We start from the raw sequence: 27,588 nt of genomic DNA on the forward strand, positions 1-27,588 counted from the left end.
ATCCCAGGTCTTCCCGCTTCATGTCTCATCACGATTTTCCCAAACAGTCCATAGGCATCGGGGACTCCGTAGATCTGGCCACTCGATAGATCTCATTCTATCGAGAGTCAAAACTGTCTGGATATGGCCTTCGAGTTGCCCCGCAATTTGTGCTGTGAGCGCTTTAGAGGATCGAATGAGGCAAAATGTAGACGATGTTGAGGATTTCCTACTGGATGTAATACTAGTACCTGATGCCGGTAATGAATTGAAGCAAGCTTCCTTGTAAAAGGTCTGGTTGCCAATATAAGCGCTGCTGGAAGTTCTCTTCATCAGCCAGCACAAAGCCGTCACAAAGCCGTGGTTACCTGCGAGGGTGCTATGACGTCACCACATCGGGGCCCGATCTCGAGCTGCCGAGATTGTTCGGCAGACCGAGTCTGCCGCGAACTCGACTTTTGACATTTCCATTCCCTAATATTGATGGTACGAGACGCCAATCAGAGACCATCCAGTTAAAAAGTGCTTCCAGTTGCGCGCGAAACTCCTCGGGCGGCATACCCCATGGTACATCCATACTCTTTACACTAGTCCACCATATCTCCTATCATCGCCCGGGAGTCTCAAATCAGCTGAAGAAACATATAGAGTCAATTACTATTAATGATGAACTGTTAAGAATCATGTGTCCAATCCTAGTACATGCCATGAAGTGCGATACATTCTGTTCATCATGATTTATGCAAGGGACGCATGCCGCACATCTTCTGGTCCAAGCTACAGCACAGTGAAATGTGGGGTCATATATGGGTCGATGCAGAGTCGCCGAAGTATCCCCGAGTATCATCATGCCATGAACAATTGAGACTGAGATTCCAAAGGTTGTCGATTATCAAGATACTTACAGTGCTCTGATCATTATACTTGATCTCGGTGACCAATCTAAAACAAAAATGCAACTCCCGAGCTCATCAACGGCACACTCCAAGCTTAAGCTTATCTCGCCGAATCTGGAACCCATAAGCTTCATCCTCGGATCCTCACCGAGCACACCTTAACCAGTAACTGGTCCGCCCCACCCCAACTCTTTAAAAATAACTCAATCTTGCCCGCCCACGTTTAAGAACCCCGTTACCCCTCCATCCCCTCCTTCTCACCCACAACATCCCCAATCGCTCCCCCCATAACACCGTCAAAATGGTCTACACTATCGTCGTCCGTACGTTCCCCAACCGCAAAGCTATCCTATTCAAAGCAAGCATCAAATGATCATACTGACATAGCAATGAATGATAGACCTCCGCGCTAAGCCCGACGAGGAGAGCATCTCCAAGCTCCACGCCAAGCTCATCGAAGCCTCGGCCGTCTACTCCAAGGACAAGGAGACCCTTTCCTGGTTCGTCATGCAGAGCGTCCACGACAAGCAGGACTTCTGCATTGTCGAGCGCTACCTCAACGAGGGCTCCCAGAAGTACCACCTCGAGAACCCTTACTGGAAGACCTTCGACCCCTACGTTATCCCTCTCTTGGAGAAGCCTATGGACCTGAGACGCTTTGAGGAGATGGAGGAGAAGAAGGAGTAAATGTGCATACAACTATAAAACTGGGAGGACATGTATATAGAGTGAACGATTTTGTCCGATGCCGTGCGTTGGACTTCGTTCGCGCATTTCATATGCTCAATGAATGCTCGCAATGACGTGAAACACCATGGTTGAACGCCGTAAACATTCCTAGAAAGTAAGTAATGAATGCGAAGCTCGACGGCAGATACTGAGGCTACTGGCGGTGAGCGCTAAGGAAGCTACTTTGCTCATCTAGCTTACCTTATATCGAAGCAAGGTTGGCAGGACACCATTATGTGCCTTCACATGGGACGTTCTCAATAGGTACGCTGAAAGTCTTTCTAGTATTAGCTAGCAAGTAAAGACAGCAGGGTTCATCATGAAGAGATTCAGGATAAGACATATGTTTCCTATTTGGGTAAGCCAGCCAGGGTCATACGGACATGATGATGATGAAAAACATCAATCTAGCCACACCTATTCGTCTGACTAAAAAACGGACTCGACACATAGAACGGCCTCTCAGGCACATTCTCCTCTCCTCCCTCACCACCTCTACTCTTCCCTAACACCTGCATCCTCTTCCGAAAAGCCTCATTATCCTTCAACTTCCCCACCTCCTTCTTATCCCCCTCCTTATCCCCATATCTCGCATCCGGCTCTCCCTCAAATACCATCTCCGGCCCATCAACCCACTTCTTCCCCGAATCCCCACACGCACGCTTAATACTCTCCGCACCCCCATTGATCATACTCTTCCAGAACGCTCCCTCCCCACTCGCTAGAACACCGGCATTCTCAAGCATCGCGACAGCACCAGCCACCCAATCCTGGCAATTCCCCACACCGAACTCGGGAATATTCGACGCGTCTTTTCCAAAAGCGGAGAGTAAGTTGTTCACGTACTCACTTTCTTCTTGACTGAAGGTGAGAAGTTCACAACGTCCTCTGAGGACAGGATCATCTTGCAGTGGCTGGACTCGCGGATCGTAGATGAAGGTCTCATCGCTGGGGTTGCGGATATGGTGCATTTGGCAGGTTGAGGCGCCGATTTCGTATACTGCTATGCCCATGTGCGAGGGGCTGTCGCCGAGGGAGGCGTCACCGCGACCGTAGATATTGATGGAGAGGGCGTGGGTCTGGGGTTCTTTTGTTTCGGGATTCATTTTTTTGGTTTGGGGCTGAGATTATGAACAGGTAGATAGCTGTATGTGTATGGAAAGATGGATACTTGTTGCCTAGTAACCGTGATGTCTTTGTTAAATGCCCCGGGCGTTAAGAGAAGAGGTCACGTGAAGAGTATGCTGGAGGAAAAGATACAACTTTGGGTTCGAGGCAGGGAGAGAAGGCTATTTATGTACGAAATGTAGAACTGGGTGCTAAATGCTTTGTACTTATTGGCGGTTCCCGTTTTCTATTTGACGAATGTGTTCGTACCGCAATTGAATGTTTTTGCTTCAATCAATCATTCTAGATTCACTATACCGTCAGACCGGATTCCAGCCAAGCGGATGCTTCACCGTCTACTAGTAAGAGCATGGCCTCTTTTGCTGTCATATGCCTCAAAGTGGCAATACGCGAAATAACGCCGAGTTATATGTAATTGAAAGTCCTTAGTGCAACGAGATACGGTACTATAGGAGAAGGGATAGTGATCTGGTGTCTCACTGACAAGGCATTCCTTTGCAAGTCACCATCCACTCAATCCAGACCTAGCCGTTTGCAACCTACTCCTTGTGGTAGCCTAGTAGTGATATAATTCTGGTCTGGCAGATGTAGCAGCCTTTTATGTTCATTCCATGTGATTTTACATGCCGTGTGACAGACTTAATCTGTTGCGACAAGGCAGGGATTTCAGCCGGGGTGAAGGTACATGGGGAAATCTCCGTCATAGCAAGAAATAGTTGTTTTATTCGGCTTCGCTGCTCACCAATGCTACATACATGTATTTCCTGCAACCGCGCTCCTCGGCTTCACAGCTTATTCTCCGCAGCGCCTACTTCCGTGGCTCGAAACCCTGGGCGTTCCTGGGCCTATCTCGGGTTTGAGGTCGCTCAGAATCAAGTTAATTTCACTAACATGTTTGTGTGTGCAGCATAATGTGTGGTACCGCTCCATTGTGACGAAAATGTTTAGGCGTAGTAGCGCGCTGAACATGCTGTAGTGGAGAATTGATAGCGCAAGATACTATCCGAAAAACTTTATAAATATCATAGCCACTAGGTAGTAGCGTATAGTATAATGGAAGACGAAATTTAGCTAATCTAGCAGCGGTGTGGCAAGAGAACGGAGGCCGCCGTGGCCAGAATCCGCAGGCCTAGCTACCCCTTTTTGGCACCACCGAGAAGATGGGCGAAGTCCTCAAGATTTAGTCTGCCAATGGGCTTACTCTCTTCAGTCTTACCAAACGTCGCATCGGCTGGTGACTTCTGTGCTGGCTCCACGATCGACTTCAACACCCAAGGTTTTCCATCTTCAACAAGCTGTCTGCCAATGCTTATGGGGCCTTTGCCTATTTGGCACGCCCAATACTCTTCTGTTCCTTTAGGAGTGAGGTTTGCTTCTTCGAGCACCCCCAAAGCCCCAACGGTCCAATCATGACAGTTCTGGCTCCCTTTGGGTAGATTGGCGGTCTCATTTCCGTAGGCCTCGAGGAGTCGAGCGGCTCTCAACCTACGCGTGTTGGAAAGTTGCGTAAGCTCACATCTGCCATATAAACTAACAGATTCCACCGGAAGCCTTTGCGTGTCGTAGTAGAACTCAAGATCCTTCCGGACATGGTATCTGTCGCCTACTGTTTCGCCAGGTTTAAAGATCATGATTGCCCAGTGAGTGGGGCTGTCTTCCTTCTCCGGTTCTCCTTGCCCGTATATATTAACACTCAATACATTGATATCCTTGGCATCCTGGCTAGAAAGGCCAGAAATACTGTCGTTTGTAGGTGTGATATCAGTCTCATTATGAGAACACATATGAACAGATTGTTAAATAAATCGGGTGATGGTAGTTCAGTGTGATAATGTTGAAGAATTGGCAATAAATAAGAGGGACGAAGCCACTATCAAAGCGCAGTCCAGTGAGTATGACTATAAATCTTTTGTCTTCATCAGGCTTGATAATGACCGGGGCTTTAGCTGGAGCGAGTCAGGTATTTAAATAGTTAAGGATCGAAACATAACATGAATTCCTACATCTCGGGACTATCCAGGTGATTAATACCACTCATCAAATCGAAGTCTGATTTTGGGGCTTTCTCACGGAGGTTTGCGTGTATCAATGTCCAATACCGGCAGTAGCCCATTATGAAGTATATGTCGATAAACATATATACACAAATATAGCTATCTGAAGTGACAGTGGTTACAAGGTACGGACTATCGGCATTTAACAGGTTTCATCAAGAAAAGCAGTAGCGGGAACAGCCGTGCATAGGTGGCATCTTGCATTAACTATGGGAATACACCCCAAATACTTTCGTTCTAATGCCAAAGATTACTTTGTGGCGCTCCAAACTTGTACCCATCCATGTCCGGAGTTGTGGAAATGAGAAGCATGAGTATAGACCGTCGGTTGCTGCCACTCCACGAGAAAAGGGAGCAGGGTGGAGCCACCTGGTTTACATAGAGTCAACTGGGACAAAGAAATCCCAAGCCTCTTTCGAAATAGCACCTCCCTTTTCCACACCCAACATATATTTCATGAATATTGAATAGTAAGTCATGTTCGGCTAAGACGTGTTGGCTCAACTGTGTCATCAAGGACACTTCAACGAAGCTGTGACTGGAACTATGGAGTCACCCACTCACGGAGACGTTGCTAAACTCCTTGAGAAGCTGCCGTCACTTATTTCAGATGCGCATCACGCGGACATTTGGGGCATACAACTTGACGGTGACGATGAGAAAGGCAAGGAGATAGTCGTTAGGAAGGTAAGATATATTTCTGGGAATACAATGTCAGCCGCTCACACATAAACAGTTCCTCGAACAGCACTCAATCATACCCAGTATTCGCTTGGCCAGGGCGAGTGCTTCCCTCAAGAGCGCCCTCGAATGGCGACGCATTGTTAAACCTCGAGCAGCTCTGATGGAGGCAAGGGAAATCCTGACCAATACGGGGCTCCAAAACATAACGCGTACGGAGAACAGACTATTCATGTGGATAGTCATCGATGAGAAGACCATTAGAGATCTTTCAGCGTGTTACGAAAGATTCATGCATAAATACGGGCTTTCAGAACTGGGTACTGCGACCCTCGAGCAATTTGCATCTGCGTTTCTAGACGCGCATGGTGAGCTTGATGGTGAACACAACCTGCAAACTGCCTGCGTCGTGCGGTTCAAACTTCTTCCTGTACCGCCTGCTCGAAAATTTGGTATTCCGTTGCGTACCAGTATTCGAGACATGCTTTCGCGCATTGCAACTGAGTTGCAAGAGTACTATCCTGGTCTTCTTGACCGTTTCTATCTCATACAGCCTTTTGATGACTACCTCGACTCAATGAAGATCCCCGAAAGCTTTCTAAGAAAGACCACAATACTTCAAGCCGCCGAAGACCTGGTAAACTATCTGGGGCCAGATATACCCCCAGAATATGGGGATATGTCACTCTGCAATTATGATCTCATAGAGCACGTGTGTGGTGAACATGGTGACCCGCACGCCGCACGGGATCCCCTCAAGATCAAGCCGACACATGCTTGTGACAACACCAAAGAAGACACAAACTTACGTGCGCAGAAAGATGACACTGACTCCAAGGTGAGCAGCGCAGAACCTGAATTGACTTGGTCTGAAACGATTGGACCGCCGACAATAATTTTGGATCCCGAAGATCTGAAGACTGCACGCGAGCTTTGTCCCGGAAAGGGGGGAGCGCGTCTCGCCTGGGCTGACTCACAGACGATAGTAAAATATGGACACGGCGTTCGGCTCGCCGAGGCCGAAGCAATGCATTGGTATCCACTCGAACCAGCATCCCAGCCCCTAAGTTACTCAGTACCTATATTCTCCATGGAGTGTGCTATATAGTCATGGAATATGTGGAAGCGGAATCTTTCGACAAATACTGGGATCGTGTCTCAGAGCCAGAACGGGAAAATGTCCTTCGCCAACTTCGCAACTACGTCTCACAAATGCGGTCCATAAAAGGGGACTTCATTGGGGGTGTCGACTCATCTCGATGCCGAGATGGTATCTTCGATGCAGTCTGGGATAACTATGGAGCTGGCTCATATGGTCCCTACGCGTCCGAGGATCTTTTCACAGAGGGGATAGTCCAAGCTTTGCAGGATAGAATTCCCCCAAATCTACCCGAGGGGCCTTCCGATCTAGATTCTGTGTTCTTCACCGATGAGTATGTCCTCTACCAGACTGTCAGAGAGCTGAAGAAGATAAACCATTCTATTGTCTTTACACATGGCGACCTTCACTATGGCAACATGTTAGTTCGTTCGGATGGGACAGTTGTGATCGTGGACTGGGGCTTGGCAGGATACTGGCCTGACTACTGGGAATTCTATCGTGCCATGTTCCAAAACCCTTGGCGACCTTCGTGGGACAGGATGGTGGAGAAGTTCGTTCCTCCTTCCTATATTGAATATTACATCATGAAGAAGGTGTTTGCATACATGTTCAACTAGTTGCATCGCCCTTTTGACATTGTGCCGTTAACTTACATTAGCATGCGAGGGGTGGTAGTTGCCCATCAGACATAATTCAATATTTGACGCTCTCTAAATCAATGAATGAAAGATAAAGTGAAGGAAAGGGACTAAAAGGAGAACTTGCTTTGGCGCTTGCATGACCCTACTGGGCCTTTCTCTTGTCCAAGCGTGAAACGTAAGACATTTCCAGCATTACGAAGAAAAATCAACTTATACAAAGGTGCAATAAAGTTATCACAACTGGAGAAAAAAAATACTCGATCTATAAAGTTTCGTCAAGGAAACAAGTTTCACGTGCAAAGTTGAATATCGTACATACCTTGTAGGATACGAACCTTACAAGCACCCCCAATGAAAAAGAGTATTAGAGATCTGTAGTCAGGGTTCAAACATACATAACAGAGTACATGGTGGTTAGACAAATGATTTGTAAGCCATAAGAGAACTACAAAGAGACAAAGACCCAGACTGCAAGCCACACAGAGAAAGCAGTCGCTTGATCGAGAACAAAGCGTTTTAGATATAAGAAGGGTCGCAAAAAGTACTGAGATCAATATTTTCGATCAGAAAATATTGTTAAGTCAATGGAACGAAGCAGACAAAAACAGACACGAATCAAGTGATCAGTCAATGTTCAACATCAACTGATCGAATGTTCCGCTCGACTAGCAGGTGTATCCCGGAATACCAGTTACCGATTCGGCGACAAAACCCGAAGGGGGGTTACATCCCAATTTATTCCCGTTGTAATAGTAAAATCGCCCTACATGCCAAGTTAGTAAGCGACATCAAGTAGTAGAGTGCTGGTACTGCTGTTTCTACATACCATCCGCACATTGGCAGTATGTTTCAGCGAGCCCGCAATGAGGTGCAGCACTAAGACATCAGAGTTAGCAGATATATCTCAGAAAGAGTGACACAGCATTCATCAAGGTAATTGGATGGGATCATACAAGGGATAGCATCCGCTGGCAACGTCGCGAGACTCAAGGCCCGTTACTGATGTGTCTTGGCCTTCGGTGGTAGGGGCAGCCATGCTTGTGAGCATGATGGTCGAGATAGAGGAGATAATAAAGAGCTTCATTTTTATGGTGATATGGTGCGTGCTGGAGTATATAACAAAATGAAATGAGTATTAGATGGAGGTGCTTACTTTCATGAGAGAGTATAGCGACAATGGTCGTACCTGATCTATATAGTTTTTGATTAAGGGTCTCAGAAACAAAGGGATTGACGTGGCTTTACACAGGGAAATTGTACCACAGGTGGATGGTTCCTTGTTCAGTAAATGGTACAATGGATGGACAGGTCATCATGTGCTGTGCTGGTATCAGTTGGAAGAACTTGGAAATATCAGTAGATGCTGTTTGAGAAGAACGGAAACAATAAATATGAGACTTCAGACAACAATAAACCATAGCCTTGCAATCGCATGTCATCTGATGCTGTGTATCAGGAATGAGGTGAGAAAGCAGCCTCTGCGCAATCTGCTGGGCGCGGCACATCATATGCAAGGTATGCATTATTAGACGCATGGTTGTCTCAGTAAGAGTACACTGTCAGACTAGTATGTCTCGATGCTGTATTGTATTCCGCGTATAAAGTGCGGTACAGCGAGAAGCTTGCAACCATCTAACTTTGGATGGTAAGTCTTGAAGGGTGTCTAGTGATGCATTGTCGCGACGTGGTAAACCTGCACTATTCTTAAGAGCGAACTCCCATCCCTTCTCCCTTACTCTACGCTCATACCAACACATCATCCAGCACATTGATAAATACGACGTTGATGAAGATAAAGAAATGGTTGGCTCAAGTTGCGATCTAAGCCTAAAGAACATTTTATGGTAGTAGAAACTCTACACAATACCAAATTAAAAAAACATAGATAGCGTCTCATTCTGTCAAAGATACGGATTGAATTTTAAGCCAGGTGCACTGTGGTGATCATCTGCAACATAAAAGTCCTTACTCTGTTACATAGAGGAGTTCTACTTCGGGATATGTCCAGATAGGAGTCTCAACAATTCAAGCCAAAGGTTCTGAGGATAGACATCTCGTAAGACAGGTATGCAAATAACGACCAAAAATCCCTGGAATGAAATGAGCTTTAATGTGTAAAACAAGTTTATGTGCCAGGGAGATGATGCTGTGGGAGTGCGAAGAGCAACGATCATGGCGCCGTCACATGACCGTCTGCGTAACGTATTGTTCCGTTGCGAGGCAGTTAACATCCAGCTCTCCGAACTTCTTCCCACACCTAGCCACATACGTTGAATAAAGCCTCGCTGGCTCTCATCATGCTCGGATCATGCTATACATGCCGGCGTAGGCATGTCGAATGCCAAATGACCCATCCGCCGTGTAAGAAGTGCCAAAAGGCGGGGCTAGAGTGCCTTCAAAAGAGACCCCTCCGTTGGGTTGATGGACCGGCTATTCGGAATAGGATGCGAACTTCACCGGCACATCACATGGAGCAACCCAGCACCACAAGCAAGCCCAAACACAGGGTACCTTCTATCCATACATCGGCCGCGTTAGTTCCCTCGCTTGAAACCACAATTCCTGTCGAAAGGAGCGAACTGTCAGCTATTTGGCACCAGAGCGACCCCAGCAGCATCCACATAAGCATTCCACCGAGCTTGAAAGATCCATCCTTTGACAGTCTGGATGATACTTCCATGTATTACCTAAACTACTGTCAGTGTGCTCGATGAAATGGGATTTGGGCCACATCTACTAACAAGGACAGACAGCAAATGTGTGTGCAAGTTGTTCGTCATGTTCGACAGTCAACGAAACCCTTTGAGACAACTTATCCCAGCAGCCTTGGCTAATCCTGTCTTAACTGCCTCTGTAATGGCTCTTTCAGCGCGGCACATGGCAAATGGCCAGCAGATACTTTGTCAGAGGCAGGACGGCGACCACGCGACCCGCGTTAAGGCACATAATGATGGCTTGATGTACAAGCAAAGGGCCATATGTGGGCTGATCCAGGCGCTGAACAATCAAGAAACGAACACGCGAGATGTTTTGATTCTCAGCGCATTCATATTGATTTTCCTCGACCTTTTGGAATCAGGGAGAGACCAATGGAGTTTCCACCTAGGGGGAATCAAGAAACTTGTTGAGGAGATGCATACTGCGAGGCCTTCTCGGCATTTAGAGGCAACTATTGAGGGAATGCGAGAATTCATTCGGGGACAGATCTATCTGTGAGCCCCAAATATGATCCGATCTGAAGAAGTGAGTTTCTGACACGTACTCCATTACAGGATCGAATCGCTTGGCGCCACATTTTCCGGTCGCGAACTATTGTCCGGCGCGGATATATCGCCTCAACAAGCTGCACCTCTCCAGATCAACATCGACAGGGCTTATATCGGTTGCCCGGTGTATCTTTTATCTACTCTTCGCTATTTCTCTACAGCAAGGGATCACTTGGCTGGTCCAAGGCACCTTGATACGCCCGAGATCTATTCTCTGCTCCAATCAGTCACAAGCCTGCTGGAGTCTACCAAAAGCTTTGATTGCCACGATTGGGTAACCGAGATTATGCGAGCTTCAGTTACCACTCCGCCAATGCAAAGTGTCCGGCTCTTGGAGAGTTTAGCCCAGGCATATAAATCCGCAACACTAATTTACGGTTGGAAGATCTGTGATGCGCTAACCGGGAATAAGTCTTCCTTAGATGACCTGGTAAGGGAATTGGTCTGCGAGATTGATAGATTGAGAACGGATGAGGCGCTGTTCAAATGCATACTATGGCCCCTGTTCACTGCGGGGCTGGAGTCTCAAGATCAAGCCCAAAGGGGCCACATCAAGGAATGTCTGGAGAGCTTCTGGTTTGAGACCAAATGCATCAACGTGATAAATGCGGTAACGATACTCGAAAGGTTCTGGGTGGACCCATCAAACGTGCAAAATGCCTCAAGCAGCTGGATTTTCCGCATGGGCCAGGTAGAAGGCGATTGGCTACTAATCTAACTGTACAAGTTCTGCTGACATCTTACAATTTGGATTGGGGAGTAGTGACCGTGTGTGGCGGGTATGTATCGCGTACCATACGAAATAAGCTACTATCCCCAACTCAAACAGTGTTTCGGTCTGGGTGGGACGATTAACAACATAAGAACTCAAACTACTGTATTCACAAGTCTAAGAACGCAGGGCTAGGAGAATACGTCTTAAGCCTTCATCGAGAAGGTCACGGTGCTGAGAAAACGTAATGCGATACCACCCAGGCTCCTCACCTCCAAAGTCATCACCAACCCCCAAGTGAACCTTACACTGAGCAAGCCTTTCAGTTAGTGCCTTACTTCTTTCGAGCTTGCTATCAGCTGCTAAATCAGGGTGTTGTAGCCGCATATACGCCGTCAACAGATCGCACCAAACGAAGAATCCAGCATTAGATCCTCTCGCGTAGGGTATCTCATGCAGATCGAGGAACGCAGTGACATGGTTGAAAGAAGCAGCAAGTTTTTCGCGGTTGTGCTTGACATAGGCATCAACGAACTCCTTGTCTTCGAGAAAAGCTGTCGCTGTATAATCGGCCAATCCTGAAATTGAACTATACTGGGCGACGCCACGGACCGATTCGAGAAGGTCGGGGTTGTTCTGGGATATGAGGAAACCAAGTCGCAAACCATTAGCGCCAAAGTCCTTGCTGACACCCCAAAGGGCATGGACAAGCTTTGGATCGATCAGCCCTTCCTTAGCAATTGAAAGTACAGAAGTGAAATCTTCCATGGTGGCTGTCCCATCCATCCCTTGCCGCCAAACCGATAGTGCATATATCTCATCGCTGATGATGTGAATATGGTATTTTTGGCAAAGCTTCATCAGCTCCGTGAGGAATGACCGAGAGTAGCAGCGACCCAAGGGGTTGTGGGGGTTGCAGAGCATAATGGCTCGGATGCTGCAGCCTCGCTCATAGGAGCTGATAATAGCCTCTTCGTATTTGGAGACGGCAGGAATGGTAACAGGATCCACGTCACCGAAGCTGACAGGGACGAGGTTCACACCAGGCCGCAAGCAGATATCTCTGCTAAAGCCTCGAAAATATGGTCGTCCGACAAGCACCCCTTCGCCTGGGTCGCACATGGCCCAGGAGCAATGTTCTATTGCCGACGCGACTCCATTGGTCGCGACGATGTGTGAGGATTCGAGAGAGCGGGAGGGCTGGAAATGCGTAGTGAGGAAATCGGCGACAGCGCATTTGAGTCGGTCAGAGCCAGTGATCGAATCACCCAAACAAAGGTGCCGTTCCAGAGGGTTGTAGTTGCTCTTCAGACGACGGAGGAGTTGGTCTTGCAGTAGAGGGTTATCTGCTACCCCGAGCGTGACGAAGCCAGATGGGTTAAGTTGAGGATGCCAAAGATCATTAAGGACATCCCAAAGAGCATTACTTGTGTTCCTTAGGGATGACCTTGCTCTCTGGGACAAGAAGTTGGTCGTTTGTCCAACAGAGCTTGGATGCATGTTGTCCTTCTGCAAATCAGTAAATTGGAAAGGGGACAGACACGAGCGGGTTCTAGGAAGCGCAAGACGCGGCCAGCTTCGCAGTATAAAAGCTATTGGACATATTACAACCTTAATACAACTCGCCACCACCATGTTATGTTATGGCTATGACCAACAAATCCCCAGTGGGCCGCGTGCGCCTTCCCACGACATCTAAATCTTGAGGTCCGAGCAACGAAGACCCACTGCGGACTTAAGATTTTTTAGCCTTCAAGTCACTTCCCGTAAGGTCTCCTGGACTTGTATGTATGCTAATTGCTAGGAATTGGTTATTATTAAAGACAACGAAATATGAGGTGGCAAATGCTGGCATTCTGCCGTGCTTACCCATGGACCGCTGCGTTCGCGCCAATCGAGTGCTGTGCCGGGTAGGAACTCTACTTAATTCACCCTTACCAGCTGACGATTGTTCTTGCTTTCCGGTACGAAGGTTTGCCTCATGTAAACTGCAGGGGCACAGGTTCTGGGGTCTGAAACTATATTGCAGGAGTTGGAAGTGATACGCCTTCAAGTATTATGAGTCACATCGAGACCGTGCGGAGACAATATTCTTGAAGGGAAAGGGCCATGTCACGGCGATTATGGTCTGGAATGATTGGGCCGATGTAACTAACGGGCGTTACGGTTTTTGTCTCGGGAGGCTTCTGGCCTGCGCTACTGGTCGATTTACTGGCAGTTAAGATAACACGTCTTCTTCCTCATAAGGTTGCGGAGTGACGCACCCGGTGATTCGACTTTTTTTCCAACTAGACGTGCAATGTGCAAATATGGCCATATATTGGCAATGATAAGAAGGGTACTTTAAGCTCTGTTTGTTCTTTGTTTATTGTAATATGATGTTCTGGCTGAGACTTAATTATGAGGTTGAGGATCAACAGTAATCAGCCTAGCCCTCCACTAAGTACTTAAGATCGAATGTGCGAAAGCTCCGAATTAGGTCATCTCGGAAGACCCATGGTGCTCCAATTGGTATGAGCATCGTATATTCGTTTTTGAACGATATCGAAATACTCAGGGGTTCTGGAGACAAGAAAGTATCAGTTCGGAGATAGCGAGGCGAACAAGCTTATCCATACTCGGTACTAGTAGTCTAAGAGTGAGTACCTACTAACATCGGACGGTGCGACATGCTAGTAAGATCCCCGTGATCCGCTCCGCCGGCAGCCACACTCTATCCTGCTATTGGCCACAGCAAGGTAGTAAGGACCCACTCCAAAAGACTGCCTAATCGAGTAATCCGAAGAAGTGGGGCTCGTCCATGGCAGTGCCCAAGGCCTGCAACATCCAAGATCAAGTAAACTAACACATCGCCACGTCGAATTACTACCAAAAAGGGAGAAATTCAGACAAAAGAATGGCCAGAATTTCACACGGTTTCGAGCAAGAGACAATAATACAGCGCTGAGATGTGGGCTATATAAGGTCTGTTTGGACACTGTCTCATTCAATTGAACAGCTCTCTAAGACGACAATCAAATCTACTTCACTAGAACCAAATCAACAACTCCCATACACAGCATGTGTCACGACGAAATCAAAGCCAACGGCTGGACTAGCACGCCTGCCAACGCCGGCGCTATCTTCACTGACCAATCCTTCATTGAAAGGGCAGAACCCATTCAGCTCGATACGATCAAATTTCCCTTTGATGACCCAGTAGTCGCGAAGACATTGGAATACGCCAAAGCTGTTCTTCACCGAGAGACATTGAACCATTCTGTGAGAGTTTACTACTACGGTAAGCCTACAGACAAACAACTTATCACTGTCCAGATACTCATTCCTTCATATAACCGCAGGAATGGTAATAACCACCCAACAATTCCCCGAACAAGCCGCATCCCTCAACCCAGCCACTTGGGCTCTAACCTGCCTCCTCCACGACCTCGGCACCGCAGAGGAGAATTTAACAGCAACTCGCATGTCATTCGATATCTACGGCGGCATCAAGGCCCTCCATGTGCTAAAGGAACTCGGTGCCACTGCAGACCAGGCCGAGGCAGCCGCTGAGGCGATTATTCGACATGAGGATATGGGTGTCGATGGGACGATTACGTACATCGGTCAGCTTATACAGTTGGCTACAACGTATGATAATACGGGGGTTCATCCGCATGTGAAGGGGTTTGAGGGGTTGATTCATCGCACGACTCGTGCGCAGATCAATGATTTGTATCCGCGCTTGAGCTGGTGTGCGTTCTTCTCGGGAGTTATCAGAAAGGAGGAGGCTATCAAGCCTTGGTGCCATTCGACACATCTAGTGGATTTTGATAAGGAGATTGAGGCGAATACGCTTATGAGAGAGTGGGAGTGAGGATGGTTATGGATGAATGTGATACATTTCTGTGTGAAGAGAATAAAGAACCAAAATTTACAATATATTCAGAACAAAGCAACTACAACTCAACGGGAAGACAAGACCCCTCGCCCTTGTTTCGAAGGCGTACTGGTAATGCTTCAGGTGACCCTCACAGCCCGTCTAGCGGACGCCAAACCTTCATCCAGCGCTAAAATTCCACGTTAGCTATTGCATCACCTGTGTCATCTATCCAGAATTTACCTTGTCATAGGGCTCATTCGCATTCACGAATCTCAGATCAGTAGCCAGCCGAATCTTCCTTTCAGGGTCCTTATTCTTGCAGCTGGCATGCACCAGGAACGGATCATGGAAGATCACATCTCCAGCCTCATACTCCGTAATCAACCACTTACGCTTGGCATTTTCGCCATACGCAACAGTATCACGACTGAGAAATCCCCCGTCATTCATGTTCTTATTGAACGCCGAGACACGCTCCTCATCAGTCAGGTTTGCTGCATTTCGCGTAAACTCTTCCTCGGTCTGTCGCCCAATATCAACCGATTTCTCGAGGTACATCAATCCGCTACCCTCAAGCGAAATATCTCCAATCGGGACCCATGCCGTGATACTAGTGGGTGGCCCCCCACGAAGGTACATCTGATCAAAATGAACAGGGGTCAACTCGCTATCAGGCACAAAGGCGCGAAGCATTGTCCGCTGGAGCATAGTGATGTCTTTCCACTCTGTAAGTTTGCGGATGAAGTCGCGCAGCTCAGTACTCTCGCACAATTGGAGATAAAATCGCTCCTCGTGCGCCTTGATCATCAGCTCCAAATACTTTTCCGATTCATAGTCGTCTTTCAAGCCGAAGAGTCGTCGAAGGTTTCCTGGGGGTAAGAACTTGCGACTATCCTTATCGCTGAAGATTCCGTCGACAGGGTTGGATCCTTCTTTGAGAAGGCCAGAGGGGGCCATGTAGGAGAAATAGTCGTTGCGGCATTGGAGGACTTGGTCTCGTGGGAGCAGCTGCTTGACCTATGTTTGCTATTGGTATGGGAGTTATTGTGAGTACAGAGAGAGGGACTTACAAATAGATACCCATCACGGAGCAGTCTCTCTCGCATGACCTCAATCGGTGTGTCCTTCGAGGTGGGTTGGAGATATCCGACCTTCTCCGGGAGCATGGGCCCGAAGTTGGACTCAAGGCTGAGATTCTTGGGGTCGGTGGGATAGTATTCTCCGTAGCGGTCATCTGGGGGGAGTTTGCAATCTCTCGCTACGAGACGAGCGGAGGTAAAGACCTCGGATTCGCAAAGAGTGGTTGTCATTTTGTGGCGTGTGAAGGTAGTTGGCACTGGCTCCCACGGAAGCAAAACGGGTTAATGTGCAGGCGAGATGGTAAACAAGACAAGCAGTGAGACTTTCAAGGCGAAAGGGTGGGATGGTGCATCTTGATATTGATCCAACAGTCCCCAGACGAGACCTACAGCCGTCTAATGCCGAACCCGGGGAACCCCGCAATTCTCCCGCACTTCTACAGCCGACGACCCTCTCTCATCCCCATCTTCTGCTCTGTCCAGAGTCCAATTTATCCGTCCAGTAACTATGACTAGAAGTACTGGTGCAAGGCTTTACCGGGCATGTCTTCGTTGTCGACAACGCAAAACAAAATGTGATTTGTGGGTACTGCTCATTCTCCGCACCGTTTATTTTTACTCACAACGACCATCCTAGGAAATACACGCGAGGAGGAGATCATGAGTCATGCTCAAAGTGCATTCTGGAAGGCCACCAGTGCATTCCAGCTACCTCCAGAAGAGGGGGTGACTACTCTCGCTTCCGTGGTCGACATCGTGAACGTGCAGAGACGCAGCCTCCAAGGGTCAATGAGCACAAAGAAGCCAAGACTGAACTACAACCGAATCTCTTGCAGACGGAAACGGCGGGGCCAGACAGTGATACCCTTTTCCATGGGGGTGTACGAAACCCCTTAGAAGCTCTGCAAATCCTTGCTCAGACAGCCGCCACTGCGGGGGAAGATGGTGGCTTACCTTCGCCAGAGAGGCCTCTTCTAAGATCCGATGCGATAGGGCGTGAGGTTGGGAATTCGGTGCCTCATAAGTCTGGAGTCCAAACTAAGCCATCGATAATGGCTACGGAAATCATCAAGGAAGGAATCATCGACGTACTCGACCTTGAACCCCTGGTGCAATAGTATGTCACGCTGCCAGGTCTGATAGTCCCTGCACTGACAAATACAATGCAACAAGCTATACCATAAACTATCATCCTTATTTTCCCATTGTCTCCAGCAACCTGTTATACACCAAAGCCTCCGAGCACCGATGGGCGACCGAAATTTTTCTCCTCGCCGCCGTCCTCACTATAGCCACTCAGAACAGGCCAGACCAGAAACACCTTCACACTCGGGTCAGGGGGTATATCGATAAGCTGATTCTCCGAGTCACTCTTGGTGCGAGAAGTGTGCGGCATGTCGGAACCGTAGAAGGCTTATTGCTACTAGCCGAGTGGATGCCACATCTGATGCTTTCCCAAGACCAGCCCTATGGCAACAACTCTGAATCAAGCAATGCATACGACGAAGACTGCGTAGCATGGAATCTGATCGGTCTCGCAGTTAGACAAGCCTACTTGCTACATCTGGACAAACAATCCTTTCCTTGGGAGGTGGAGTCCGAGCCATGTAGTATGCGCTGCCGGAGACGACTGGCGTGGATATGTAGGTCATCCGGATCCTTATATAGCACAACGCCACCTAACAAGCTATCACTAGTTACTTACCTTGCCGACCGGCAGATATCAATCCAAATGGGCCAAGCATTCTGGTCCCGCGGACCTAGTCTATCAACCAGATTCAGCACCCAAGATTACCCATCCCTCCAACCGACAATTACTGGCGGAACGGACTACGCCTCCTTTGTACAAGCTCAGGTAGAGCTGACTACCATCTTTGGAAATATCCACGACATTCTTTACGCCTTAAAGTCGCGCACTCTACAATTAATGCTTGTTGGAGACTACTCCAAATATCTCGACGATTCTGCGAAAGCAATGGAGATGTGGAAGGGATCCTGGTCCAACGTCGACATTCCCTCCACTCTGCGCTGTCTCCTCACACTGCAGTACCAGTACTTGCAACTCTATGTGAACGCCTTCGCCTTCCAAGCAGTTCTATATCGCTCCTCTAAAATCTCCACCAACATGAGCCGCGATGACAACACATCCTTATTCCCAGATAGCGTCATGGCCAGCCCCGATGCTCGTCACATCTACGCAGCCATCAACGCAGCAAGAAGCTTACTCCAAACATTCGTGGAGGAGATAACCCCATCCGGCATTGTGAAGTTCCTTCCCGTTCGATATTACCTGTACGATCTGTATCACTCCCATTCATAGGCAAGCCACTAACTGTCTCCAGGTACGAAATATACGCATCCGTATTCCTTTTCAAAGCCTGCTCTGTGGGAGCCATACCCCCCGAGGAATCCCAAACATGTTTCACCCTAACCCGACAATTTATCTCCATGCTCAAAGCCGCCGCCACAAGCGAAACACACATAGCGCATCGCTACGCAAAATTACTCGGGCATCTATGGTGCCATGGGAAGGTTACGCCTGAGTCGCCTCCAAGGAGTGCTGTCCAGGACAATGAATTTACCAATCTACAACAGTGCACAGGTGTCCATGAAGAGACTGATGGCTTTCTTCTGTCAGCCAATGCAGAAACTGATTTGATGGACATGATTTCCACTTCCGTACCGCTGGATCTGGGTCGGTCTTGGGACTCCGGATTTTATGATGAGACGCTGTTCTCGAGTCTGCCGTTCTTTCGTGGGTTTCGTGATTTAGAGGGAGATTTTGCTGTTTAAGGAGAGATTTCTTTCGAAGTCTCTGTGGAGGTTCCGGGATGAACAGAAACGTTTTCATGTATCAGATGACATGCATATCTGAAGACAGATTTGGTAGCATCTCGGCGTAAGAAACGAATTGAAGGATGTAAAGCGCGACAGTCGAAGTCCAGTCTTTTCACTTGTCGGAACAATCATTGTGGAAATTACGGTAGAGGATAGTCGACACAAATTGCAGTACTCTTTTTCTCTCATCTACAGAAGCACATGTCACAATAGGAACATCATTAGGATAAGGATTGTCCAATATACCATTAATAGTGTGTAAGTCGTTATTGATAACCCAGCGCCATGAACTTTATCCCGTATACCGTGTTTCGAAACCCCCTTCCAATATACATAACTACTACTAATAACCAAAGAGCTTCAGGTACTCCTCCACCAGCTTTGCTCTGCTATGAAACACCTCATCCGGATCAGCATTGGATGGTGGATCATCACGGTACAATCCTCTCCCGCCGACGGCCGCACAGAAGCCAAGAAATGCGACCAATTTCTCTGCTCCCTCGATATCTTGGGGCCTGTTCACGTCTGCCATCTGTAGAGCCTCGTATAGATTTCTTGCGAGGCTATAGTGACAACGAGCGCTCATGCCGTCGTTGTAGTAGGCAAAATTGTCCAATTCCCTCAGATCGATGTCCACGTCTCCCTCTGGAAATCCTTCCAGGATGCATCGGGACATGACACGACTGTCCTTATCTAAGGGAAATAAGAGCGCACCGTGAAGGCTGTTGTAGGAGTAGATGAACTCCTCTAGAGGGTGGCTGAGGGAAGCATAGTTCCAATTGAGTATGTAGGAAATGATTGGTGCTTGATCGGGTCTTTCTGAGACAAGGAAGTTCCCCAGTTCTGTATCATGCATTAGCTGAAACCGTTTAAATCTTGGTAATGGCTCAAGGTTGATGCTTACCGATTCTGTTCAGGGTGAATGTTGGACGATACTCGGGTATCTTAGCCACTATATCTGTGACGTGGTGCTCAACAAAATCCTCCAGTTTGCTTCTTAACTCCGGGTACCTTTGCCAGCCTTCGATATCCTGTCGCTCCTCCGCCCGTCTCAGATCTCTCCTGAGCAGCTCTGTGAGATAACTTCTTAAACTGCCAAAAGGACCTCCAATGCCAGCCATGAGGGCCTCTCCAGAGCGAACGTATCCTTCTTCCGTAAACCTGAAACCCCCATATCCCTGGCATACTGCCATGTGATCATACTCTTGGAAAAGCTTATGAATTGTTGCAATCTGTCCCAAGATGTCGCCCTGATGCTCCGGAGACATCTCATAAAAGGAGTTCTTAAGCGAGGTATCCATAGGTGGATGAGAGCTATGTATTATCCATGCGTTGTTATACTCATCATCGCTTCCATCGCTCCATGCATATACCTCCGGCACAGTACGAAGAAAGTCAGTGTTATAAAGGATCGTTCGCGCTGTGTGCAGAGCAGCGACCTTGTTCTCTGCCCAGCGCCTCTGGCTCATGTTCCCTTCGAGGGCTTTGAACTGTATGACGACTTGTTTCGTTCCCAATGGCATGCGTACCACTCCGGGATGTTTGGGAACATAGCCTATACTCCACATTGTCTGTAGGAAGTAGACCTCATATGAGATCGTATTTGCGTTGAGGTCAAGAATAGGAGCGCGCTCGACTTCATCCACTGCGATGTTCAACGTTGTTCCTACTATCTCCTTGGCGCGATCCTCGAGCCAGTGTGTTTCTGTAGTAGAAGAAGAGGATGAAGGCGGATCGGTAAGTCCGGCCATTGCGCGCGATTTTTGTCGGACTTGTATTAGTGAAGTAGGCCGAATAGGTTGATAATGACTGTGACGAGCGTGATCAGTAGTATAATCAGGGTTCCTGGACTTGTCGTTGAAGCGCTATTTATGATCAATGGGAAGGAAAGTATAAGCATTGACATTTAGACTTCACTTGGTGGGAAGTGGTAAATTATTCTATATCAAATGAATGTACTGAAATGAGGGGGGGTGCTTAAATGAGTGCTGGAGATTGTCATTTCATAGGGATGTACCTCTTCATGTTTTGTCTTCACTGGAGGTATGCATTATGGCGGTGGTGCGATCGTGAGTTCTATAATCAAGACTGGGTCAAAAGGGGCAGGTGCCGGTCTCGTCGACCAACACCTAAGGTTCGTCCCAGGTTGCGCTGGGCATGACTTGAATTCTTTCTGGCTTGCGAGTATTACGGGCATTCGCACCCTTATCTGTATCAATGACAGCAGAAAGGACTGTAGATGTAACTCATTATGAGGCATCACCCCCTTTTAATGTATACTTTTACATGCCGATCATAAATGCTACATTCCACCTCAGGAGATTTATCAATAAGCCAGGGATATGTACTCGCGACTATCGGGCCATTAGAATTAGATCAGAAAGCTTAGATTCATGCTCACGTACTTTTCTCGACAACTAGTCGTTATCATATCGTATAGTAGACTAGTATAGCGTCATCAGTTTAGTCCGTCAAAGCAAATGTTCTCAGTCCTTAAGGTGCTCCATGGTTCTGGATTCCTCTCCACAAATCCATCCCAGACCAGTTCTTTAGGGGCACGATAGAGTGAATGTATTCATAGTCAATGACATCCAGGACCTTGACTTATGCCACTCCTCCATCAAGCAAAATGATGATGGGGGAAAGAAGAAATGGAAGTGGCAATACCCCGAAAGGAAACATCCGCGACAGGCACACTGATAGAGCAAGAACCTTGCCTGAGCTCTGCGGTATTTCTCCCATTATCATTTTTTTTTTCCCTTTCTGACAAACCGGTATAATGAAAATTTGGCATCGCTTATGCATCGCCCAGGATGTGTAACGCACATATGGAAGTCGCATCCTCATACACGAGCCAACATCTGTGCTACCATGGACGTGGCGTCACACTAGCTATATCTTATACCCACATTGAGAATAACGTGGTTGAACATGGTGATGGTTAGTGGCTTGATTGTAGAACATGTGGCAAAACCCAGGGTTCTAGAAGAGCCAAAAACTTAATTTCATAGCCCCATCGTGAGGATGACCTGCCAAGTATGCCGTTTCGAGGCTAGACTTCTCTTGCCTCGTCGCATGGCCAAATTTATACTCAGCTGCCAGATCAAAAAATGAGCCAATGATTTGGGTGTGAGTCGGTGGTTGGGCCTGTCTATCCACACTGCCTCAAGGTGGATGGACAACCTTGGTGTCGATAGCTTCAAGCTGGGCACTAGCGTTGAGGGGAAATAGTGTGGCTTTTGGTGTTCTTTCCTATCCCCGGTACTGCAGCAATGTGGCGTCCACGCACACAGCCACGTTGTGCTTTATCCGCGGGGATGCAAGGTACGAATATCGTTTTGGAATCCATCTTTGGTAGAATGAAAAGCCACTCATCGATATACGGCCGTATTCCTTCGAAAGAATGGCAAGAGCCGGTACGTTATGTGGTGGGGTATTACTATATTCCGTCTGTCAATATCCAACCAGCCAGCTGGAGAAATGGCACCGTCATCATTTGGCAAGCTGCGGGTGGAACTTCCCTCGAATCGAGCCTATTAGATAATCATCACGGGAACGTGATTTGGGATGGTGTAGTGGTTGGATTTCTTCCTTCGGTCCGATAATGTTAATTCAATAGTCGAAAATTCTGAAATCCAATGAAATCTGTCCCCTCCCAATCTAGGTTTGGATTATTCAGACATCCATCGGCCAAGGTGCTTGACGTTGGTTGACTATCCCAAAGAGCACCATGGACTAATGGGCCAAGACTGGATCGTAGGACGATCGGAGCTTCCAGACTGTTGAAATCGGATCCACAGTGCCGTAGAGATGCTGACAGGTTCTTAAAATTAACTTCGTAGCATTTGCAGTCAGGGATTTGTGCGAGACAGACTGGCAAGTCGGCGAAGGTCGTGCACGTCACAGGCGGGTATTAAGGTTTCCGCAACCCGCATGAACCAAGCTTCCAGTCGCTCATCTTGGAGGCAGATCTCTGAGAAGAAACCTTCGCATCTGTCCTGCTTTTCTGTCTCTATCTTCTCTCAATGACGCTTCGGCCTCGGTACTGCGCAAGCATCCTGGCAGGCATGGAGCTCTGGGCACAGTTACAGCCCTTCGGCCACTTTTAGAAATTCCGCCGGCATCTCTACTCCTTCTATTCCTTCGCAGGACCTCATACGGTCGCTTCTTGCGCCAGCACCACGTTCGGTATGATACTCTTTGGCTGATGCAACCGACGTTGGGAATAGTATGGCGCAGGGGGTCGGTATCGACGCAGATGGAGGCGATTTTTCATCGCTCACCTCAAACGATCCAATCCAAAAATATGTGATCTCCGCCTTTGCGGCCATTACCTTTTACAATGCGATAGAGCTCGTGGTGCTTTGTTTCACGACTTTCCAACGATATCATGGGTGTTATTTCTGGAGTTTGCTCATCACCTCGGCGAGCCTTATTCCCCACTGCGTGGGATATTTGCTCTTTATCTTCTCTACAATATCTTCTTACGTCCCTGTGTCCTTGATTATACCTACCTGGTTCTGCATCATCACTGGTCACTCCCTCGTTCTTTGGTCGCGATTGCACCTCCTCCTGCAATCGCAAAAGTTGCTACAGGCCCTCCTATACTTGATTATCATCGACTGCATCGTCTTCCAAATTCCCACTACAGTCCTGCTATATGGATCATTATCGAATACTTCCCACTTCGCTAGGGGTTACAACATTATGGAGCGGGTCCAGCTTGTCGCCTTTTGCGTCCAAGAGTTCGTCCTTTCTGGCATATATGTCTGGGAAACCATCAAAATGTTGCGCCTTCGTCCCGAGAGGTCACGGGTCATTATCCTCACTCAATTGCTTATCATCAATGTAATCATCCTCATCCTGGACGTGGCCGTCGTTGCCATCGAGTACGCCGGATACTATGCGCTGCAGGTCATGTTCAAGCCCGTCGCATATAGCGTCAAGTTGAAGTTGGAATATGCCATTCTGGGTCGTCTGGTCAAGATTGCCCAAGGGGCCAGTTCCGATCCCGATCCATTATCACCGAGTTCTCGCGGGTTCAATATCACTGCATCTGGATTTGACGACTCGGGCAGCAATGGTGCAGCTGTTACAGTCGTCCGACAGGTAAACTCGGGACCGTTAGTCCGGCGATGGTCTGGACAGACTCATGACAGCTTGGGTTTCTGTTAGGAAGATCCCAGTCGATGTGTTGATCAAGTCGCTGACTCGCTGGGACCAGTGCGGAAACACCCTTCGGAAGCCCATAAGCCGGTTTGCTGACATGACATGAATCCGTCACGCGATATGGCATATGATGGATAGCTACTGAGCTCACGGTACGCGATGATTCGATTACGGATAATGCTCGAGCATCGCTTCGTTTCACACAGCCACTGAAAGTGACGACTCAAACCGAACCACGGACTTATAGGCGATGGAATGCACATCAGGGCTAGGTGAATGGTTCTCTATACTTCGACCTCGATATGATTCCTCCCTGGAACTGTGAAGGCCGGGTCGACAGCTGCTAGGAAGTTTATACGGCATGAACATGTCTTCGACAGGATGACTCCACCTCCAGAAGCCCGTCATTTTGAACTAGATGCTCGCCATAGAACATGATAGAATAAAGGAAAAGAAATCTTCCCTCGAAAAATCTGTGAAACATGTAACCTTTGAGCGCATTGATGCAGTAGTCATGGAAAAGATCAAGCATTCGCATCTTTGAGACAGCAGGGTGAATGTCTAGCTTCTCCCAAACAGGTGCCCTGATTCCCCATGTCATAGATCGTGAATATAGCCTTGGTGCCTGACAAGGTTTATGAGTGAATGTCGCAGCACGCCAGGGATTCTGGGACGGAGACTACCACGCCACTTGGCTGTACTTGCTTGCTTTGTTTATTGCTTCGGGTTGCAAATACCGATCCACAACATACATGCCTTCCCAGCTCGCATCCTGCTTCTTACCATTTGTATCAGTGAAGTTTTGATGGGGCTTTGGTGCTCATGTGAGACCACCCCTCACTTTCCAAATTTCACGGTGAATTATCACAGCCTGGTGTAGAGGCATATTCAGATGGATAATGTTATGATAGGCGGGTTGACTATGTCGGTGATCGATTATGTGGCTGGAGAAGAACTCAATTCTAAATCTTGCAGATACCCCGCAAATACGATCGGTGGGTCCATTATCTGTCGATCTCATGTGATGCTTTAATAGAAAGGTGTCTGAAATGCTACTTAGGCTAGCACAGCCTAGCAGAGTTTGTGCTATGTAAACCCTACTGTTGAGACATTTGCCAAGTAGACCAAAAGAGAAATCTCTCTAGTGGTTACTGGTATTGCTCAGGTTTATTTGTTCTGACACCGACTGCATGATAGAATCACCATTGTTAATGCCACAACTTTCTCGAATATCAACTATCGTTTTGGCCATAAAAAGCTCCAGAAAAGCATGCGGGCGTTACAAGCATTCATATTGAAGTGAATGATACGTATAAAAGTTTCACTACTAGTAGTACTGATGGGTAGCATGTTAGCCGGATGCGGCCCGTGGGGCAGGAGCACGAATAACCCAATAACAAGCTTCAGACATTTTCATGCTTTGTCGACCTGGATATGATGGCCTACGGCATCGCGATTATTCATTCTTAATTACACTCCACATACATTGGAGAACCTGCCTTTAATGCTTCCATCGAAAAGCTATGAAATTGTGCAAAGGTATGTATGATTCATGACTTCTGTCAAGACGAACGACCCAGAACCTGTCGGGTGGCGTAAGCCCAAACAGGAGATGGAGCCTTACTAACATCTGAATAATTGATCTCACATCTCGTATCTCATCTTGGCCGTCCAGTCTACAATGTCTCACGGCGAAAGCCGTTTCCAAAATTCTAATGGATCTGGAATCGCACGATTGCGGAAGTGTTTCCGCAAGCATGCTATATCTTTGACACTTACCCTGCGGACGAGTCTGACATGGAACGAGTCACCCGAGTCTAGCCAAATCACTTCCACATGGGACGTCCATACTAGGAATGTTTGGCTCATTGCTCTGCATATACCACACATTGACTTCGTATCCCGGGGTGCTCGGAGGTAGCGATCTATGTCAATGTACGACCACAGGGTCATTAACAGCCTAATGCAGCGATGCGCTACACTGTCTGGTCCGTACAAGAACAATCAAGGGACGTCATCTGAGCAGTGATGAGTTGTTGGCATGTCCGCTGTATTATGTCCTGGAATCGTTATTGAGGTTCTAGATGCGTCTTTCACTCGATTCAGGACGCATCGAGCTTCATCTAAGTTTGATTGATGATACCCTTACGCAGAATGGCATTGGGACTACCACATCACAAGGTTATTGTTGGAAAGTCTTGACGCAGGACGGTCAATTTGCACTACACCTCCGGCCTTTGTATTGCCACATTCCACGGCTTTTGGCAAGTTTCAGAGTACGGCAGGGTTTATCTCGACCCCACCGAGACCTATATAAAGCGGTAACGTCTTCTATGTACACCACTTATTGGTCTTTCATATTCCATCACTCTAGAAGTCTTTTTTAAATACCAATCAGAGGCCAAGTATTCTCTCCCAGTGCCCAGCATTCAGATCAAACACAATGCATACCTTCGGCTTACATCCAGATGGACCCTTTGGTGGGATGGGTGGTAGTGCCTACGACGCAAGAAATGAGGAACAGAAACTCAGGCACCTTGACGCTTGGGCCACGGACTACAATGGCTACAGAGTACTCGGTGCAATCAGGTTTGAGTTTGAACAGGGCTCGAGCGGTCGTATTGGCGGCAAAGATCCCCATCTGAACTACTATCCAGAGTCATATGATTTTGAGCCTGATGAAACAATAAAGGAGATGTGGGTCTATGCTGGGGACGGCGAGGGCTATGTCAACGGATTCAAGTTCAGAACGGATCGCGGTGAATTCAGAGTTGGTGGAAATGAGGGTAAAGAAACTTATTTGCATGGTCGTGATCTTGGCTCAAACGGCGAATGGGCCGGAGCTACCGGCAGAGACTCGGTCCATGGTGCTGATGCCGTTGTGGACAACATGATTCTCTATTTCCGGGACTAATGTTGAGACTTGACAACGAGTACCGGGTTGATGTCGCTGGTGGTTTACAAAAGGGTGCGGATTGTGAAATGCTGCCTAGTCATTGTTCCGTTCCTCTCTTGCGGGTATTATATCATGCACCAGCTACGAATATGGTGGAACACCAGTCTGTGTCATTTTGATTATTTATTGGTGTGAAGGAAATAGTGTTAATTAGTTGACTTCGTCGCACAAGATGCCTTGGTATGGGTTTTTGCCGGAGCTCTGTCCGTTTTCCCCATACTGTCGTGCGAATGCAAAGGCAACTGACATATGTAGTAATGGAATAATTGTCGCTCTCTCATACTGCATTATATGCTCCACATATATGCCACAAATTTCCTGTCAAATATCAGTTTAACCAGGGTCCGTGTTGAGGCTCAAATATCAGAACTACTCCGTACACAAACGCAACCCTTCATTTCAATAACACTGTAATCCAATGTGAATAAAGCAGGCTTAAAAAAGTATTTGTGTAAAGACAATATGGGCCCTGTGGAGGCCAAGTTTAGTGTAAGAG

The 27,588-nt window shown here is 47.7% G+C and overlaps 14 protein-coding genes across 14 annotated transcripts; 7 read left to right on the forward strand and 7 right to left on the reverse strand.

The window, feature by feature from the left end:
* Positions 1-1,176: 1,176 nt before the first annotated feature.
* ASPBRDRAFT_59571 (putative quinol monooxygenase) lies at positions 1,177-1,562 on the forward strand (the record flags this gene model as incomplete). Its single annotated transcript, XM_067628077.1, has 2 exons — positions 1,177-1,198; positions 1,276-1,562. The coding sequence occupies 2 exons, from the start codon at positions 1,177-1,179 to the stop codon at positions 1,560-1,562; spliced, it is 309 nt and encodes a 102-aa protein (XP_067474028.1).
* Positions 1,563-1,819: 257 nt separating this feature from the next.
* Positions 1,820-2,759, reverse strand: ASPBRDRAFT_48734 (uncharacterized protein). The gene has a single exon (XM_067626152.1). It carries the CDS (start codon positions 2,708-2,710, stop codon positions 2,012-2,014), a length of 699 nt encoding a protein of 232 aa, XP_067474029.1. The 5' UTR covers positions 2,711-2,759; the 3' UTR covers positions 1,820-2,011.
* Positions 2,760-3,865: 1,106 nt separating this feature from the next.
* ASPBRDRAFT_34893 (uncharacterized protein) lies at positions 3,866-4,516 on the reverse strand (the record flags this gene model as incomplete). The annotated part of the gene is made up of 1 exon (XM_067623284.1): positions 3,866-4,516. One exon carries the CDS (start codon positions 4,514-4,516, stop codon positions 3,866-3,868), a length of 651 nt encoding a protein of 216 aa, XP_067474030.1.
* An 816-nt stretch (positions 4,517-5,332) lies between these two features.
* On the forward strand, positions 5,333-7,533 carry ASPBRDRAFT_662808 (uncharacterized protein; the record flags this gene model as incomplete). Its single annotated transcript, XM_067628695.1, has 3 exons — positions 5,333-5,473; positions 5,523-6,502; positions 6,544-7,533. 3 exons carry the CDS (start codon positions 5,333-5,335, stop codon positions 7,184-7,186), a joined length of 1,764 nt encoding a protein of 587 aa, XP_067474031.1. The 3' UTR covers positions 7,187-7,533.
* Positions 7,534-7,875: 342 nt separating this feature from the next.
* Positions 7,876-8,294, reverse strand: ASPBRDRAFT_137471 (uncharacterized protein; the record flags this gene model as incomplete). Its single annotated transcript, XM_067618899.1, has 3 exons — positions 7,876-7,973; positions 8,037-8,086; positions 8,164-8,294. The coding sequence occupies 3 exons, from the start codon at positions 8,292-8,294 to the stop codon at positions 7,876-7,878; spliced, it is 279 nt and encodes a 92-aa protein (XP_067474032.1).
* Positions 8,295-9,507: 1,213 nt separating this feature from the next.
* On the forward strand, positions 9,508-11,194 carry ASPBRDRAFT_137505 (uncharacterized protein; the record flags this gene model as incomplete). Its single annotated transcript, XM_067618905.1, has 3 exons — positions 9,508-9,907; positions 9,960-10,422; positions 10,483-11,194. The coding sequence occupies 3 exons, from the start codon at positions 9,508-9,510 to the stop codon at positions 11,192-11,194; spliced, it is 1,575 nt and encodes a 524-aa protein (XP_067474033.1).
* On the reverse strand, positions 10,983-12,982 carry ASPBRDRAFT_48738 (pyridoxal phosphate-dependent aminotransferase). The gene has a single exon (XM_067626153.1). The coding sequence runs from the start codon at positions 12,686-12,688 to the stop codon at positions 11,366-11,368; it is 1,323 nt and encodes a 440-aa protein (XP_067474034.1). The 5' UTR covers positions 12,689-12,982; the 3' UTR covers positions 10,983-11,365.
* Positions 12,983-14,248: 1,266 nt separating this feature from the next.
* Positions 14,249-15,044, forward strand: ASPBRDRAFT_137476 (putative cyanamide hydratase; the record flags this gene model as incomplete). The annotated part of the gene is made up of 2 exons (XM_067618901.1): positions 14,249-14,468; positions 14,530-15,044. The coding sequence occupies 2 exons, from the start codon at positions 14,249-14,251 to the stop codon at positions 15,042-15,044; spliced, it is 735 nt and encodes a 244-aa protein (XP_067474035.1).
* Positions 15,045-15,198: 154 nt separating this feature from the next.
* ASPBRDRAFT_137274 (phytanoyl-CoA dioxygenase family protein) lies at positions 15,199-16,360 on the reverse strand (the record flags this gene model as incomplete). Its single annotated transcript, XM_067618875.1, has 3 exons — positions 15,199-15,237; positions 15,291-16,067; positions 16,121-16,360. The coding sequence occupies 3 exons, from the start codon at positions 16,358-16,360 to the stop codon at positions 15,199-15,201; spliced, it is 1,056 nt and encodes a 351-aa protein (XP_067474036.1).
* A 253-nt stretch (positions 16,361-16,613) lies between these two features.
* ASPBRDRAFT_79071 (Zn(II)2Cys6 transcription factor) lies at positions 16,614-19,152 on the forward strand. The gene is made up of 5 exons (XM_067629440.1): positions 16,614-16,711; positions 16,767-17,246; positions 17,303-17,772; positions 17,827-18,421; positions 18,472-19,152. Exons 1-5 carry the CDS (start codon positions 16,638-16,640, stop codon positions 18,920-18,922), a joined length of 2,070 nt encoding a protein of 689 aa, XP_067474037.1. The 5' UTR covers positions 16,614-16,637; the 3' UTR covers positions 18,923-19,152.
* Positions 19,153-19,204: 52 nt separating this feature from the next.
* ASPBRDRAFT_163194 (uncharacterized protein) lies at positions 19,205-20,718 on the reverse strand (the record flags this gene model as incomplete). The annotated part of the gene is made up of 2 exons (XM_067619512.1): positions 19,205-19,810; positions 19,872-20,718. 2 exons carry the CDS (start codon positions 20,716-20,718, stop codon positions 19,311-19,313), a joined length of 1,347 nt encoding a protein of 448 aa, XP_067474038.1. The 3' UTR covers positions 19,205-19,310.
* Positions 20,719-22,959: 2,241 nt separating this feature from the next.
* ASPBRDRAFT_48742 (uncharacterized protein) lies at positions 22,960-24,603 on the forward strand. The gene has a single exon (XM_067626154.1). It carries the CDS (start codon positions 23,198-23,200, stop codon positions 24,140-24,142), a length of 945 nt encoding a protein of 314 aa, XP_067474039.1. The 5' UTR covers positions 22,960-23,197; the 3' UTR covers positions 24,143-24,603.
* A 243-nt stretch (positions 24,604-24,846) lies between these two features.
* ASPBRDRAFT_366291 (uncharacterized protein) lies at positions 24,847-25,245 on the reverse strand. Its single transcript, XM_067623545.1, has one exon. It carries the CDS (start codon positions 25,155-25,157, stop codon positions 24,957-24,959), a length of 201 nt encoding a protein of 66 aa, XP_067474040.1. The 5' UTR covers positions 25,158-25,245; the 3' UTR covers positions 24,847-24,956.
* A 1,334-nt stretch (positions 25,246-26,579) lies between these two features.
* On the forward strand, positions 26,580-27,050 carry ASPBRDRAFT_59581 (uncharacterized protein; the record flags this gene model as incomplete). Its single annotated transcript, XM_067628078.1, has 1 exon — positions 26,580-27,050. One exon carries the CDS (start codon positions 26,580-26,582, stop codon positions 27,048-27,050), a length of 471 nt encoding a protein of 156 aa, XP_067474041.1.
* Positions 27,051-27,588: the final 538 nt, after the last annotated feature.

This window comes from Aspergillus brasiliensis (assembly GCF_001889945.1).
Source record: "Aspergillus brasiliensis CBS 101740 unplaced genomic scaffold ASPBRscaffold_19, whole genome shotgun sequence".
NCBI lineage: Eukaryota > Fungi > Ascomycota > Eurotiomycetes > Eurotiales > Aspergillaceae > Aspergillus > Aspergillus brasiliensis.

Bases quoted from the DNA above. Each gene is read 5' to 3' on its own strand.
- ASPBRDRAFT_48734 (XM_067626152.1), bottom strand. From the start codon at position 2,710: ATGAATCCCGAAACAAAAGAACCCCAGACCCACGCCCTCTCCATCAAT.
- ASPBRDRAFT_48738 (XM_067626153.1), bottom strand. From the start codon at position 12,688: ATGCATCCAAGCTCTGTTGGACAAACGACCAACTTCTTGTCCCAGAGA.
- ASPBRDRAFT_79071 (XM_067629440.1), top strand. From the start codon at position 16,638: ATGACTAGAAGTACTGGTGCAAGGCTTTACCGGGCATGTCTTCGTTGT. The intron at 16,712-16,766 runs GTGGGTACTGCT...CGACCATCCTAG, and splicing joins CGCAAAACAAAATGTGATTT to GAAATACACGCGAGGAGGAG. The intron at 17,247-17,302 runs GTATGTCACGCT...CAATGCAACAAG, and splicing joins CTTGAACCCCTGGTGCAATA to CTATACCATAAACTATCATC.
- ASPBRDRAFT_48742 (XM_067626154.1), top strand. From the start codon at position 23,198: ATGGCGCAGGGGGTCGGTATCGACGCAGATGGAGGCGATTTTTCATCG.
- ASPBRDRAFT_366291 (XM_067623545.1), bottom strand. From the start codon at position 25,157: ATGAGATCGACAGATAATGGACCCACCGATCGTATTTGCGGGGTATCT.